The sequence below is a fragment of the Xiphophorus couchianus genome, chromosome 2, assembly GCF_001444195.1.
Source record: "Xiphophorus couchianus chromosome 2, X_couchianus-1.0, whole genome shotgun sequence".
NCBI lineage: Eukaryota > Metazoa > Chordata > Actinopteri > Cyprinodontiformes > Poeciliidae > Xiphophorus > Xiphophorus couchianus.
This window is the reverse complement of record NC_040229.1, coordinates 31000180-31017675: the sequence shown is the minus strand read 5'-3', so window position 1 is coordinate 31017675 and position 17496 is coordinate 31000180. Positions and strand designations below refer to the sequence as shown.

Below are 17496 nucleotides of genomic sequence, written 5' to 3'. Positions count from 1 at the left end.
AGTAGCGGCCAGCCAAATGATGGAGCAGTGACAACTTGTCAACCAAAAATTAGTGATGCGCTACAGGAAATAGGGCTGAAAAATAGCAACACAATAAAAAAACAAACAAAAAAACAAAACAAAACATTGCACTACTAAGTATGGTTGTTTTTAAGGACTGTTGCCCTTCATGCACTAAAGTTTCAATGACCAATCACAAACGGTACTAATACTTTTTAAATATTGATTTAGTACTAGTTAAAGTGGCAAGTGTTTTTTACTCATAGCATGACAGATGAAAAAATAATCCATCAGTGAAACCTGTAATTTTTTTATCCATATTAAGGAATTACTGATTTAAAACGAGCTTAAATTTCTTGCTGAAAGGTTGAAAGTCAGGTTTGCCTTATTTCAAGTGTACTGCGATGCTTGAACAAGAAACTAGGCAAAAATTCTCAGTAAGAATTGAATCCAATGCTCATCTGTATTACAGATATATGCTTATGTAAATACCCCACTAACACTGTATGTGAAGTTTAAGCTTTAGATTTAATTTTGTTGTGTTGTAAATATAGCTATATTTCCATTTTAGTATGGGGGGAGGGATAGGAATTAACTGGACATGGAACAGTTCATATCTGCTTTTGTTGCCAATAACCACATACTGGACAACTGGGCATCAATCACCCTGACTATTTGCTAATCTGGATTAACACTTTATTAAAGCAAACCGTTTTCTTCTACAAAACAATCAGGAGTCAACAAAAAGTCAACATTTTCTCAGGGATTATGCGGCTCTGCTATCGCCTGCTGCAGTATCACAGGTTTAAGTAGTTTGCAAACCAAATTTCTCACTTCAAAGGGAAACCTTTCTAGGTCACACTAAGACACTGCGAAATATCCTGAGCGGTGAATCCAAAGTTAAAAACAAGCCTTAAAGTTGTGCATTTCTCCCGCTCTTTTAACATAAAGCTGTGCTGTGAGCTAACCCTGCAGGTTTCCTCCTCACAGGCATGACGACTTGAAGGAGATGCTGGACAGCAACAAAGACTCCCTGAAGCTGGAGGCAATGAAGCGAATTGTGGCTGTGAGTGGGATTAATGTTTACTTTGGGATTTTGCGGATCAGCAATTTTGGGTGTGTGATGCAGAAGAAAAAAGTGCACTATCATTACTAGAGGTGTACGCAACCAAAATATCACTAATATATCGATACCATGTCGGTATCGGATCAACACTCGATACTTTAGCTTCGGATTCCCTCTTGAAATTTTGTATTTATTTTCATATTGTAGTTTCTCAGTTCTACTTCAAAAGGGATTTTGTTTCAATCTGCTCTCAAATTCTTATTGTTTTGCACGTTAGTTATTTATTTTAAAAATAATGCACACAAATCATGCCAATATGTTCTCAAAGTATTTTGTAGATACCTGTAAACGTTATCCAAATTCTGGCCTAGGTTTGAATGAAATAATTCAAAGGAAAAAACAAAAAAAACATCTTAAGGCGAGAAGTTTGACAATATATCAAACTTAAAAGAAAAAAGTATCATATCAGTATTGGTATTGGTATTGGTATTGGCGATGTGAGCCCTGCATTTACTTGATATTGTTTCGATACCAAAATATGCTGTATCACTCGCCTCTAACCCTTACCATTGCTTTGACTGGCAATATTTTTAGTATTTTGGAGCAGTAAGACAGTCGTAGTGTGTCATGATGTAACTAAGATGTTAACAGATCCAAACTGTGCTGTCAGCTGTTAATAATTCATGATCTGTGTCAGTTTCCTTAATCTGAAACGCCACACCCATCTGCTCACTCATCACCACTGCAGGAAGATGAAAGTACGTTAGCAAGCATCAACAGAGACATCATAGAAACTGCTGGGTTAAAAACAAACCATTTTTTTATTTTTTTAAAACTATTTCTGTCAAATGTGACACAAAAATGGCTGGATTGATTTCAAAGAAAAGAGATGGATTTTATTTTTGTCATTCTTTTAACATACTGGTATGGGTCCCTCAAGTAAATGTGTGCCAATAATTTATATTTTCATCTTGTTAGTGTTTGTGGATGTATTTTGAGATGGGGAGGTTTCAGCCATGAAGTATTTGTTTGATCACGTGACAGTAATAGTGAAGAAGAAGTGTGTTTAACTGTTGCAGAGAAGCGACGTCAGAGGTGCATTAACTTTTTTATGATTTCAAAATTTATGTAACATATTAAACATCTGTAAATATAAACTATAACTTAAAAATTAATATGGACTGTTAAGGGTGGGCATTTATCGTATCGTTTATTTATTGTGAAAAATGTCTTGTCATTATAAGAATTTTCATTTATCGTTATGTCGATAGATGTTTAAAAAAATGGCTAAAGTCATCAGTCTTCCACTGTTTTTTCCATGAGAAAGTCAATAAATGTCAATAAATTCAAAAATATGATTAAATAAAGTAAGGAAGCAGCATCCTGAAATAGGAGTGTTTTTCAAGAGCAGTATTTGTTTCTAGGGCTTTGAATGCTGGGCACAGCCATAGTTACCTAAAAAAAAACTATAACTAATTTTCCACTAGTTTAGTTTTTTCTGCAATAACAAAGGTAGCCCTATTGCTGTCAATCACATAAATCCAGATCCAGAACGTTAAATGTGATTTGAAGAACTCCCAATGTGCCAATGGCATAAATCTAGTGCTTATGTTAACAGAAATGACCCAACAGTTTTTATGTGTACTACATTTTGTCTTGTTTCTTAAAAAGGGTTTAATCCTTTCAAATTCTTTTTTTCTCTCCAGATGATCGCCCGAGGTAAAAATGCATCAGACCTCTTCCCAGCTGTGGTGAAAAACGTGGCGTGTAAAAACATTGAGGTAGGTTGTGCTAGTTCAGCCTCTGTTTCCTTTGGTCTGTGTTGTTGCTGTACATAGAAAAAGAGGCTTCTTGTATCTCGTTTTTTCATCTTTAATTTTCCAGGCTTGCGAATTTCTGCTTCTTCCCTTCATCGTGTTTTAGAAAGTCTCCCGGTGCTTTGATTTTATCTCAGTGGAATCAGTTTTCCTTCCCAAGTTTGCCTGAACGGTTTGCTCCCATCTTCCTTCCTGCTGATTCCAGGTGAAGAAGCTGGTCTATGTTTACTTGGTGCGTTACGCCGAGGAGCAGCAAGACCTTGCCCTGCTCTCAATTTCTACCTTCCAGCGCGGCTTAAAGGTAGGTTAGACGTTTCTGTCATGTTGACAGGATGCTCTGAGTGTGAACTAGCCACATACATCATTTAGCAATGTTTTTGCTTTAAAGGTAGTAAAAAACTTTACTAATCTTTGTTAGTCAAATTTACAGGCGTTATCATAGATCCCTTCCCTTCCCTTTATTGTGTAAAAACACCTACTGGACCAACAATCCCATGATAAACCTTCAAAAGATTCCACACAGATTGCCTCAAAATGCATTGTCCTTTCTTCCCTACATGTTTAAAGTTTGTAGCCTTTCGGTAATTGCATCGACCTAACTAGTTTTTTTGTTGTTTGCGGTGTTTTTCCCATCCACAACATTTTTTGTAGCTGAAATGTGTAAACAAAAGCATTAAAAGTGGGATAAGTACATAGATATATGGGTCTTCAGCAGAGCAATGAAAGGTTGAGCCAATGTAATGCTTTTTTAAAACCTAAAGCATAACGAGAACAGTGTGGGTCTTAATGTGGAGCCTTGATGTTCCCCATGACTAAGTGGGGAAGCAGTTGAGAAGTAGTTCCTTTGTCATGATTTTCCTTGTTCCTGTCCTTGTTCTGGATCCAAATTGAACAATACACATCACATTTTTAAAGGGTACCTATTATGCAGAAGTCACTTTTTTCACATTTTTTGTGCCCATTTACATCTCAACATCTCCTAGAAACAGTCGAAGTTTAAGTGCTTAAAAAAAACAAACACCAAGCCAACTTATGGCAATAAGTTCATGATTTTTGATGTCTAGAAAACAAGCCATTTCCAAAACTTGCTGACTGTTGACTGCTCCATTACCTAGCAACCCAAGCAGAGCTCCAGTATGTTTGGTCAGCTGGTTTTACCGCTGTATGTGCTGTACAATGGCTACTGGAAAAGACAAGTGTTTTGCTATTGACTTATTATTCAGAAACCACTTGCTACATTCTAGTGTGTTGTGCAGGAGGCTCTTTTTCTGCTTTTCAAACATGTGCGGTTGTATAATTGCGCGTCTGTTTACAGCCATGTAAATGTTGGGTGGCCAGAAGCAGCTTATTTTTGTTTAAAGTGACAGGAGGCTCTAAAACAGGTCATTATGAAAGAAACTCAAAGAAGGCAGAACTTTGAGGATTAAAGTTGCACAAAGTAATATAAAGAATGACTTTGTGCAAAAAAAATTTAACGAACAGGCTCTATATAAACCATAACTCTATCCTAACCTGCTGAAGGAAGCATAAAAGGTAACATTTAAATAATCAGAAAAACTAAATTAACATTGAAAGGTGGTTAGCACCTTTAACACTTGAGCGATCATAAATAAATTCCTGAGCTCATGAATATTACTATTTTAATTTAATTGATGTTGCCGTAAATGTTTTTAATTGACAGGATCCCAATCAGCTCATCAGAGCCAGCGCCCTGCGAGTCCTGTCCAGCATACGAGTTACAATCATCGTCCCCATAATGATGCTGGCCATCAAAGAAGCTGCTTCAGACATGTCTCCTTACGTCAGGAAGACCGCTGCCCACGCCATCCCCAAACTCTACAGGTACGTCTGCAGCAGCAGCCCGGAGAAATAATCATCACTCAAACCTCGTCAGTGTGAAAACACAGAAACCGGCTGCTGATCCGCCAATGAAATCCGTTTGTGGTTTTTACACTTCAGCCAGATTCGGTCGATATGGGAAGTTTCTCATTGACCATTATTATTTTTTCTCTCTCATCTTAGTTTGGATCCTGAACAAAAGGACCAGCTGATTGAAGTCATAGAGAAACTCCTAGCAGACAAAACCACGGTAAGCTTTTGGTTTTATACCTTGTTTATTTTGTTGGACATTTTTGCTCAGCTCTCACAAATAGAAACAAAGAAGAAGAGAAAAAACCCCACCTGCGCTTCCTTTTTTAGCAAATTCAAGCAAAACATTTGATCGTAGATTCTAGCTGTACGACTTTCTAGTCAGTCGGTGTTTAGGAATGCAGCCGTAACGCAATCAGCTGGTGCCTGATTCAAAATGTGCTCCAGCTGGTGGCAGGAAGTGTCGTCATGGCGTTCGAAGAGGTGTGTCCGGAGCGCATCGACCTGATCCACAAGAACTATAGGAAGCTGTGCAACCTGCTTATCGACGTGGAGGAGTGGGGCCAGGTCGTCATCATCAACATGTTGACTCGCTATGCTAGGACCCAGTTTCTCAACCCAAACATCAACGTGAGTAAGAAAACACACGCAGACACGTGTAAGGAATTTCTAACAACAATTTTCATTTCTTGTTGATTCTTTTTTTTAGTTTGTGACTTAAAGAAAATCTACATTTTACCAGTTTGTAGTTACTTCTATTAATCAGTTCTCAAAGCTTCTCAAAGGTCCTAATATGATGAGGTCAACAATGAAAAGCTGAAAAATTAGTAAAATGTTTTTATTTTAGTTTGCTGGACTGAGAGAAATTTTATTGGTTATTCTGACTATTAATTGCATGATAAAAAATTGGCACTTTTTGCATCTACAATCTCTTGGTAAACGATTTGCTTCCTTTCATATGCAGTCTGCTTTAGTATCATAAAAATATTAAAAATAACCAAAGAAAATAGAACAGAGTTAAAAGATAAAATAAGATAAAGATGTTGTCTAAACAAGCCTGGCTCTAAATAAACTAATAATTGCCCCTTTTTTACATAATGCTATCTCACTAGCATTATGTAACAAAGTAACACATTACAGATTTTATTCCAAAGGTCTGTTACTTTCAGACCTTTGGAATAAAAATATATATTTATATTAAACTTGTCTGACAACAAAGGAAAACAACATTATTAACATCTATCATTTCTATGAAGTTGCAAAGTCATATCTCAGGCTAAACAATTAATTGCCAGATATTGAAATGCTTGATTGTCGGCACCAAAGCAGTGCAACAACTACTTAATAGGTTTTGGATCTTTTTTTCCCCTTAATAAATAAGTTTGAAAATGTCATTTTGTGGTTTTTTTGTGTAACAAAAAAACAAAAGAAATCAGTCAGGAAATGAGTTGTTTTCTGTTATCTTACAAAACTTAGTTAATCATTTTTGACGGTTGACCACAAACGCACTCCCCACTGACTGCAGGAGTCCCTGCTGGAGGAGGGAGGAGGCGGAGAGAAAACCTTTTACGGCTCGGATGAAGACGAGGATGAGGACGAGGAGGAGAAGGAGAAGAAGGCAGAGGCGGCCGCCATGGCCAAGAGGAAGCCCTACGTGATGGACCCCGACCACCGGCTGCTGCTGAGGAACACCAAGCCGCTGCTGCAGAGCCGGAACGCAGCCGTGAGACAACCACACACACTGCACACACTGCGAACACGCTACATGTTAGCATAAAGCAGGCCAGGCCTTCAGCATCGCTCTGGAGTTATGGTACAAACCATGAATGTCCACTAGCTGCAGTATGTAGCTTTTATGAACAGTACGGTTTTTACATATTTGTTAAAACTGTCTTTTGCTGTTGCAGTATAATATGAGAAAATCTGTGAAAACGTTTTTAGCTTCTTTGCCTCCTCTTTGTCAATTAACCTTGGGTATATGCTGCTCACCCCTATGCTAGGCTACAACTAGTTTAGCAGAGCCTGCAGTGAATGCTAAGGCTGGTTAGCATGGCCACTGGTGACGGCAATTGTTCAGATTCCCTGTAACGGCGAGTTGTTTCTTTCCCATTATCACATTGAGCAGTATGTACACGGAGTGATTGACAGCGCTAAAGCCCTCCTCCTTGCTCTGATTGGTTGTTTCTGTCTGGGAACGCTGCATTTCTGCAAATGATAATAGGAGCTCGATTTTATTCACAGATAAGTTGTCTCATGTTTTGCTGTCACGACATGGTGACAATTTTAACTAATACGTGAAAAACATTTTTTATAAAAGTTACATACTGCAGATTTAAAGTCATGTTGTCAATAATTCACCACAAAAGCATTTTTAAGGTCTTTGAGGAGGTCATTCAATCTGAGATGATTTTTACTCAAAGAACTTGTGAGCAATTTGCACAGGTGGACAGAACATGATGAACATGTTTTAATCTTTTTTTTTCTCCAGCTCTTTGTAATTGTTATTCCTTCAGTTCCCACACCTTTGCGCTACTGTACTACTTCCAGCTCCAGGAGGCACTATTTATTGTAAATGCTTCCCAGCTGCTAATGGCTAATGATGTCAGGGATTAGCTCATTGACATCCAACTCACAGAGATTTCATTCCTAAGCAGATTTCCAAAAATACACACTTGACACGGCGGCATTTTTAATAAATGCACTGCCAGATTATTTGTTCTCCGCTTTAGCCTGAGCACAGTAAACGGAGAACAGAACAGTATTTGTCTCTTTCATGCTTGTTTAACACATTGGCTTTGTGAACACAAACACATTCCACATCTGCACTGCAACACAAAGCTGTAAATAATAATAATAAAAAAACAGTGATGGATTATAATTGTAATGCACAGAAGGAAATTAACCGGCTGACAATTGACAGTGGCAAATTATCGTAAAAGGGTTGTTGTAGTCCACTGAAGCTTTACATTTTTATTTTATTTTTTTACCAAGACAAATATGCAAATTCCAGGTGGTGATGGCTGTGGCCCAGTTGTATTTCCACCTGGCCCCGAAAGCAGAAGTTGGCGTGATTGCCAAGGCGTTGGTCCGCCTGCTGAGGAGCCACAGGTGAACTTTCTGTATTTCTCCTTTCAAAACGTTCTAAAAGTAGTCAAGCTGGTCGTTGGTAGTCGCTTCTTTAGCAAGATAAACATCATAGTTCAAAACTATTCCAAGAGTTTTTATGTATTTTATTGGGAACAATGCAAAGTAGTCCTAATTATTAAGTGAAAGAAAATGTTTATTTTTTTGTTTTTTTAAAGTAAATGTTCAGTAAATTTGTTTGAAAATTGCTGCAACTTTTCTGGGGCGTGTCTCCACCAGAAAAAGATTAAAAGTTTTGTTCGTTGTAAAGTCATATTCGATGAAGAGCCTCGGCGAACTTTGAATTGGCAATTTTACCACATGAATATGCGCCGATCTAAACCAGCGGCGTCCAAGCATTTCTGCCGCACGGGCAAAATGACAAAACCTGAAGCCCCCGAGTGCCATAAAAATAGGATTTTTTTCTTTTAAAAGAAATAGAAAAATAATTTCATAGTTTTTTTTAAATTTGGTTTTGTTTTTATCCGCTTACCAGGAACTGAATAAGCAATATTTTAACAAAATGAACAAAGTAGTTAGACCCAGGGATGTGCACAGATAGATACTAAGGGGTGCAAAAGCTCCTCCACCTTTTCATCTTCTTTTTATCTTTTCATCATCTTTATTTTTATTTATTTTTTTACTTTTTTTGTATTTCTGGTTTTAAAAGCCCCACAACATGGCCATATTCTGTGCCGCTGCTCTGCTACACTTGATTCTGCTTTTGCCAATTTATTAAAGAAACCAAACTGTAGAATGTTGGACAATATTAAACATCTGCATCAGACCTCATGTGACTATTTATTTGAAATCGGTATATAGACGTCATGTTTAATCTGTGCCAGTAGGAAATCTCACACTACTAAAGGCAGCCGGTGTTCCCATGTGGGAATGTTGTGTTTATTTAGGTATATCTGAGTAAAAGGGGACTGAATACAACAGGTTCCTTGTTCTTTCTTAAAATGCTGATGGAGAGTATTGTATATTGTTTATTTTATTTTGACAAATTTTAAAAAATTGAAGGCGTACGAGTGCTTTTGCAAGTCACTGTAAAAAAAAAAAGACTCATGGAGAGCACAATGAAAGTCTCAACAATGGAAAATAAAGCTTTAATAACTCCCCAAAACCCTGTGATGCTGTAAACAACAGCAAAAGGACAAAGAGAGGGAGGAAGAATAAATCTGTTAGGCCCTAAAGCAGAAAACGGATATTAAACAAGGGGGCTCGGCGAAGCTGAAGTAAACACGAACGCATAAACCAAACAGAGAGATGACAGCACAGCACCTCTGGGCTGTACGTCCTGTAGCCTGTCAAGCCTCTTATTAAACAAGTGGCTCTGCTCTGGGTTTAATGGAATCATCATTCAAACAGCAGCATCTCTCCATGTGTCAGAAAATCACTGAACTGAGCAATATCTTTTATTAAGCTCCATCCTGTGGAGCGCGGCGTGCCTCATGTTTCATTGCAACTTGTAGAGCTCCCTTAAGGGATTAAATAAAGGTCCTTAACAGAAAAGCTACAAAAGTACATATTTAAAGTTCAATGATGGACTGGATATTCCAAATGTTTCGTTTTTCTTTATGGTGCTATGGTCTTTTTTTTTCTTTTTGTCTTTGATATAGATTCATTTAAAGACAGATTTTAACCAATACAGCAGGAGTATCAAACTCGTTTTCATTTTGGGCCAAATAAGAAATCTGAATGTTCTTAAAGGGCTGGTTGTTCCAGAATGCATTGATAAAACCCATTAAATTGTTAAAACATCACTACATCTGTTTGTTTCAGCATTCTGTAAGCGTTTCTTAAAATGAAATAATATTGAACATCTTTTCACACTGATTTTGTACCCAGGATTTTGCATCACATATTTTGTGATGCCAATTTAGAAATATTTGTAAGGATTTTTTACAATTCCTCCGCTAATGTATAAAGTTAAATATGACTTTTCATTCATCGCTGCATCGATCACGGAGAGAGGCTGAGGTAGCAGTCACTTTAACTCAATGTTTATGGCCAATTTTGAGAAACAAATTTCAGTAAAATCAGAAATGAAAATGTGGGGATCTATTGATTTTGTGTAAATTTTGCAGATTTGTGAAAAACTAGAAGGACTTATTCATGCTATTTAGAGATTGGAGGGCCACATAAAAGGCCTTGAGTTTGACACATGTGCAATACAGAGTCCCAGTCCAATACTTCAACAAGTTCAGATGCTTAAAAACTCTGAGGGTTTAAACTACATCTGATATTTTGTCCCAACTGGAGTTCATACTGGTGCAGCCCTGTTTCTATAGATATATCTGGCATGACACTTACAGCTACTGTCTTCACAAAAATCTCAAATATTCCTAGAAAGTCTGGTTTGTTTGGGTCGGTGTGAACACTCAAATCGAAGTAAAATCTGGCACAGTCTGATAGCATATGTTAATGGAAGTAGACTGTAGCGCAGGGCATTCTGGGTAAATACAACCTAAACAAACACTTTAGCAGGTTGTGGTCTTTTGAGGCTAAAATCTGACACTGCTCCGTTTTTGTTCACATTTTGTGTAAACAGAAGTTGTGCTCAGTGTCTTCTTCAGAGGTTTTTGTGTTGCTTACGTCAGTGGTTCTTGGTGCAGCGCCTACAACAGGTGAGGACATAAACAGGTTCGGATCAGTTAATTACACACAGGTCAGAAGGAAAGTGAACCACACTAATTGAAAAAGTAACAAATGTTAAAGTTTTGGTCCCCAATCGAACTGAGTCTACCAGACTATCAGGTGTGAAAACATCCTGAGGCAGACTTGTTCTGAAAGTCATCAAATTTAACGGCTAGTGTTTCACAGTTCTGCCTGGGGAAATCAGGCAAACAGAAAGTGTGACTCGTTGTAAATGGTGAAAAATGTAAAACCCAGATTTGATCAATGAACGAAGTGCTTGTGGGCGGGGCTTGTATCCAGTAAAGGTTAAATGCCATTTTATTGGTGCAGTAAAAATTGACTTTCAGAGCCTCCATACGCAGACTGATGTATTTAATATTTCCTCTGCGTATGTGTTTAGGAGAGATATTTGATTTACCTGATGATGTACAGTACATGCTGCTTCAAGCAAGACTACCTCATGGTTCAGCATGACACATGATGTAGCAGAGATTATGGATTAACCAGACAGGTTATATGGTTACACAGCACCTACAGGGTTTACGGTAGCATTATTTGATTAATTTAACAAATACAGTGTGTTCTGTTGAGTAGCTTTGTTTCTCACCAAGCCGTAAAGATACACTCCGATATTCTGACCTGCCAACTATTTTCTAGTTAATATAGACACGGGAGAAGAAAACTATGCACTTTATTATTTTTATTAAAAGTTTTGTCATCCTATTCTATTAACACCAAGACTGTGAAAACATAAACAAGCAGATTAGTTTGTGAAATATATTGAAAACATAAAAGAGAAACAATAAAAGCTTGAGCGTTTAATCATTTAAATAGTTTCCCAGTTTTTACCTTTTACAGTGGCAGACGTTGTTTTTATGTGAAAGGAGCACAGGATGGAAATGAACTGACAGAAGAACTGAACTGAGACTCTCATTCTGTTCACACTTATCAAGTAAACATGAATTAACAGTTAAAATAATAAATTTCTGGCTGTTCAGGCATGAAGAAGAGGCTAAATATACAGGGTTCTTTCATTTTTAAATGTATTTTAAATGTGTTTCTTGCCTCTCCAGTAGTTGGCGCCCTATGCAGTATCAGAGACCAAACAAATTGCTAAAGAGCTATAGACTAACACAGAAATGTTGAATCCTAATTTGGTCAAAGTTTTTCTATATTGCGAACTGTGTTCCATTTCCTACATACACACCTCACAATAAAGTGTTCAGATATTGACATTTTATGATTTTATGCTGATTTCTAATTAGTAATTACTAATTAGCAGTTAGCTACTTAGCTAATGACTGCTAAGTGATAAGTTAGGTTTCTCTCTGCTATCTAATTCATAGCTAATCCGAACATTAGCAATGCTAATTGGCTAAGTAGCATTGCTAATTTATATTAGCTGTGGATGTCCAGTGTGGTAACTTCAGTGTTTTAGTCCAAAAAGACTAAAATATTGAAGTAATTCGACAAAAGATTTACAAAGTAATCTGAACCAGTTCCTTGCATTTCTCTTTACTTCCATCAGTGAAGTCCAGTACGTGGTTCTTCAGAATGTGGCCACTATGACTATTAAAAGGCGGGTAAGTTACACTTGTTGGACTGTACTTAGTCTGTGTTTGTTTTGCATTTTAAATTCAAAGATTTATGTGGGGTTTTTTTTGGTGTGTGTGTGTGTGTGTGTGTGTGTGTGTGTATTGCAGGGCATGTTCGAACCATACCTGAAGAGTTTTTACATCCGCTCCACGGACCCAACCCAGATTAAAATCCTCAAGGTTTCTCTCTGTTCTGTTCTGTCCAACCCGCTAAACCCAGAAGGCTTATTAGAACTTCGCCGACATCTTCTTGTTTTTCACAGCTGGAGGTTCTCACCAATCTGGCCAATGAGACAAACATTTCCACTATTCTCAGGGAGTTTCAGGTAATGTCGAATTAAATGTACTTTATAATAATTCCTCGATTTTGTTGACCTATACTTTTAACAGAGATACAACAATAATAATCGTGTTTATGTGTTTCCGACAGACATACATTAAAAGCATGGATAAAGATTTTGTGGCTGCAACAATTCAGGCAATCGGCCGCTGCGCTACTAACATTGGTGAAGTGAGAGACACGTGTTTGAACGGCCTGGTGCAGCTGCTGTCCAACCGAGATGGTAAGAGTAGAGCGAGCCTTAAAATTGGTAAATATTTTGTAGTAAATGGGATAGTTGCATGAAATTTATTTATTTTAATCAGCTCTATTTATTAATGTCTGTGACCTGTAAATGTAAATTTTTATATAAATTAAGGCTGCTATATTTTAGGGCTGAAACGATTCCTCGAATGATTCGACTACCTCGATTATTAAAATTCCTCGAGGAAAATGTACGTGCCTCGAAGCTTCGTTAATTTATGTTTTATTATTTAGCGCTCCGTTGCGTGGAGCTCTCACTTCCGCCTCTGAGTTATTGACGGATGCTAAGTGTTGGCAGCATAATGTCCAATTTTCAAGTTCGGCCCGTGGGGATTTTATTGATTGGTGATAACGCCAGAGTTTTCATCGTTTTTGGGGGACCAATAGACATCCTAAACTGGCGCGATGCCTGGAGTCCGGCAGCTTTTCTCCTCCGGGAGCTGCTGGTTCAGAGCGAATGGCGGGAAGAGCTGCAGGAGTATTTATACAGGTGAGCAGATAGACTGAACACGGCGGCGGGCAGCTGAGTAGTTGATGGTTACAGTGTAAATGTAGCTTTACAGACGAACCGCACAATAAATTTCATATCATCCCGGTCTGAACAAATGGGTGGCGGAGCGCATCGTGGCGGTAAATGGCTGCTCGATGAGTTTCTGAGTGTGACGAACGAAGGTGCCATAAATATCCCATATTGCTCCCCCCTTGTTCTTACTTTCGTCCCCTGGTCTACCGGTTCCCGGACTTGTCTGTCCCCTGGTCTGTTTCCTCCCCTCCACCTCCATCTTACGGTCGTTCGTTCGCCTGTCCCCCCACCACCACTCCAGGCGACATTTCCCGTATTCTCAAACCCAAAGCTTGACAGGTATGGGGCAAAGTGAGAGTTCATCTGTTAAACTGATTGAAGATGAATGCATAAACTAAAAGGTGAAGCATAGACATTTTTTATAAGCGTATTTGTGAGCCTGGCTCTTTATTATTAAATTGAATATAATTTCAGATCTTTGTATAACTTTTCTTCAGGTTAACCTACCAAGTGAGCTATTATTGTTACTGAACTGCAGAAAAGTAACTGTTAGGGAAGTTCAAAATTGAAAAACTGGACTGATATTGATATCCAATAGTAACACCGGTCTTATGAAAGATTTACCAATATTTTTATTTTATAATGTTTTTCATCCAATTACTCAAGTAATCGTAAGAATAAACGATAGATTACTTGATTAGTAAAATTTTCGTTTACAGCAACCCTACTACATATATATATACATATATTATGTTTCTACATATAGTATGTATTATTCAAAATGATACTCAAATTGCAATAAATGTTAGCTAATTATTTAAGTAACATGCATCAGGCTTTGCATGCCTGCAATATAGTGTATCTGGTGTAGGGTTGAAACAATTAATTGATTATTCAATTTAGTGATCGATTAATCGCTAACCGGACTCAAAGAACAGACCATTTGCTGAAGAAACAACATATTCAGAGCTGTAATTAATCTAAAACTGTACAACATATATTTACATTTTGAATTCAAGATAAAAACATTTCTGTCTGTAAATATTTTTTGGCATAACTTTATCTTCCTCTGGTTCTGATTTACTAAAGTAATGCTATATGTTATCGCATTTTATTTTAAAGAAATATATTTTCTGATTTAAAAAATAATTAAAGGGTTTTGTTTATTTTCACTTTTTAACGCATTTCAAATATTGTATAAAAAGGCTTAAGTGGTCAAATGAAAAACATGAAGATTATACCAATTTCTTATCAGAGTTTTGCGCTTTTTAAGAAAATAATTGATAGAATAATCGATTACCAAAATAATCATTGTTTGCTACCCTAATCTGGTGACAGTGGTTGCTTGAAGCAACCTAAAAAAAAATTCAAAGGTAAAGACACTAAGGTGGTCAAGTCAGTTGTTGCTTTTGTTATTGATTTGATTTGTTTCAACTCAGAATTGAAAAATAGTCACACGTTTGACGTATTTGACTATTTATAGTGAGTTATTGCACCACATTTTTCCCCTCATTTTGCGCAGCCCTAACATGAATGCCAAGTTTCTACAGGTAAAGGTAATTTTATTTTTCAGCAACAAGGTAATACAAAGTGCTTTACAGGATTTAAAAGGAAATACAAACAAAATAACAAAGCAAAAGAAAAAGCAAAAGAAGAAAAAGCTAATAATGTTGATCCAAAGTAAATAAACTAGATACTCCTATTCAGGGTTGGTAGATAAGTATAAGTAAGTATCATCTGGTCTAACTCCGCTTGTGGGTTGCTAAGGTAGTTGATGAGGGTCTGAACTGTAACACTTTCACTATCTGATGCAAACGTTTGACTCGTCTTCTCGTACAGAGCTGGTGGTGGCGGAGTCGGTGGTCGTCATCAAGAAGCTGCTCCAGATGCAGCCAGAGAAGCACAGTGACATCATCAAGCACATGGCGAAACTAACAGACAACATCCAGGTCAGGCGCTCCTCCTTTACGAATTCGCCTCCTCTCTGTTAGCATGGCTAGGAGTTCTGCAGACACCACAAATAGAGGTAGGTCTCACCGTTTGGCGTGCTCCCACAGGTCCCGATGGCACGAGCCAGTATTTTGTGGCTGATTGGAGAATACTGCGAGCATGTGCCAAAGATTGCTCCGGACGTCTTGAGGAAGATGGCCAAGTCGTTCACCAACGAGGAAGACATCGTCAAGCTACAGATCCTAAATCTGGCCGCCAAGCTCTACCTCACCAATTCCAAACAGGTACCCAGCTCAAGGTTTTCTCTAACAACATATGGACTAAATTCTCTACATATGTGAGACTAGAATTACTCCGCATTTATCCAGGTTTCTTTAATAGTATGGAAAGCTACAGAAAAGTTCTGGATAGGTATGCAACAAGAAAACAGAATGTGGAAAAATGTTGGCCTTTCCATGTCAGGGGATTCCGTGGTCAGCTGTCCTCGTCCTCTGCGTCCTTTTTCCTACAGACTAAATTGCTGACGCAGTACGTTCTCAACTTGGCCAAGTACGACCAGAACTACGACATTCGTGATCGGGCCCGCTTTATTCGGCAGCTCATCGTGCCTACGGAGAAGAGCGGAGCCCTCAGCAAGTACGCCAAGAAGCTCTTCCTGGCTCTGAAACCTGCACCCGTCCTCGAGTCTCCGTTCAAAGGTACGGCAGGATGAAAGTCCTGCACTCAGACAGTTGTCGCTTTGAGTTTTCTCTGAGCTGAATTATTTTTTCCAAATACAGGATTTATTTTGTGTTATTTTTATTATTTTTTCCAAATACAGGATTTATTTTGTGTTTGTTGTATCTAAAGCTCTTTGAGAATGTCGAATGGCTTTAATGCAGTTGGTAATCTCTTAACGAAACCCACTGATTCCACAAGTGGAAAAAAAGAAAAATTATGACAGTCAATAGCAGATTTAGTTGATATGCTAACATAATCAGTTCTTAATTGCAGCAGACTTCTCTCTAGCATCATACAGTTAGATCTACGCACTATTAGGGTTTTATTTAGAGACGATTGGTTGGATCAATTCAGTTAATTGTGATCTTATTCAAGGGAGTTGAATTATTTGTTTGTTTGCATATTTTAATATATATCTAAGATTGTTAGAAGGGCTTAAGCAGCTAAATGAAAATATTTATTCTATTAATCATCAGAATAATCAATAGACTAATTGTACTACAAAATAAGATCCATAAATTTCTTTTAAAGTCCCTTTTGACTCAGGACTTGACTAGCACAAGGTTAAAAGCGCTGCGTTAAACTAGTTTTTAAATTAATGACTCCATGTTGTGAACCTGAAACACTGAAACAAGATTTTAAGCCTGATCAACTCAGATTTCTTAGATTGCAGATTTCTGTCCCCTGTAGTTGCTGCTTTGTGTTTTTGCAGATAGAGACCACTTCCAGCTGGGTTCGCTTTCCCACCTGCTGAATGCCAAGGCTGGGGGCTACCAGGAGCTGCCCGACTGGCCCGAAAGCGCCCCCGACCCCTCCGTGCGCAACGTGGAGGTGAAGGAGTCTGTGCGTGCAGTGGGAACAGTAACATACAGAGACACGGGGGCCCCCGGGGACCCCGGCAGACGGAGGGGAGCGAGGGCTGCTTCTTTGCCAGAGCAGTGCCTCAGAGGGGCTGGACACCAGAACTTCCCATCCAAAATAATCTCAACTCCAATATATCATGGATTCCTCATCCATCCATTTACAGCCCATTACCATTAACACACATCCTTCTGGTCGCCGTTGACTACCCTGATGGATGTTGCTTAACGGCTTTCCCTCCATTGAGGAGAACGAGTCACACAAAGAAAAGAGGATTCTTTTCTTGTTGATGAGAGAAAGTTGTTGCTTTGTATTCAGACGCATCTGGAACACAGTCTGTGGTAGCAAGCTCCTCTCATCCTCTCTGCTGCACTCGCTTCTGCTGGGCAGCAGCTCCTCGGCCCGTCCACACATCGTTTCTCACAGCCGTTTGAACCACATTGTGATACGGAGGGGGAGCAGGCTTTGGTTCTGAACTGAGACCAACAGCGTTGTTCTGATTCACATATTCATTTTTTTTTTCATGTCGCCACAGAATGGTGCGGGCTTTTCTGCACCTGTGCTCTCCATATTACTAGTTTCTCTGGTGCTTTCTCTCGCATTTCATTATACAAACTGCAAGGACAGCATGACGGGAAATTTGATCCATTTTGAAACAATTCATAACATTGAATTACTGCAGGTAGACGGCCGATGCCCAGTTACAAACCACTTGGGAACTTTAAATTAATTTTAAATTACATTAAGCC

General features: G+C 38.3%; 1 protein-coding gene across 7 annotated transcripts in view; it reads left to right on the top strand.

Annotated features, from left to right (window-relative positions):
• The window catches only part of ap3b2 (adaptor related protein complex 3 subunit beta 2), a 47989-nt gene that overhangs the window by 13732 nt on the left and 16761 nt on the right, over nt 1-17496 (top strand). For 4 of the 7 annotated variants that reach the window (XM_028028484.1, XM_028028469.1, XM_028028446.1 and 1 more), the window contains exons 2-17: nt 991-1066; nt 2773-2847; nt 3089-3184; nt 4565-4725; nt 4906-4972; nt 5200-5382; nt 6278-6475; nt 7763-7860; nt 12044-12098; nt 12219-12290; nt 12374-12436; nt 12541-12673; nt 15056-15165; nt 15274-15450; nt 15678-15864; nt 16599-16729. In XM_028028484.1, coding sequence (XP_027884285.1) covers nt 991-1066; nt 2773-2847; nt 3089-3184; nt 4565-4725; nt 4906-4972; nt 5200-5382; nt 6278-6475; nt 7763-7860; nt 12044-12098; nt 12219-12290; nt 12374-12436; nt 12541-12673; nt 15056-15165; nt 15274-15450; nt 15678-15864; nt 16599-16729 — 1882 coding nt within the window. The remainder of the gene's footprint in view (nt 1-990; nt 1067-2772; nt 2848-3088; nt 3185-4564; nt 4726-4905; nt 4973-5199; nt 5383-6277; nt 6476-7762; nt 7861-12043; nt 12099-12218; nt 12291-12373; nt 12437-12540; nt 12674-15055; nt 15166-15273; nt 15451-15677; nt 15865-16598; nt 16730-17496) is intronic. The other 3 variants (XM_028028493.1, XM_028028476.1, XM_028028453.1) reach the window with 1 other exon arrangement.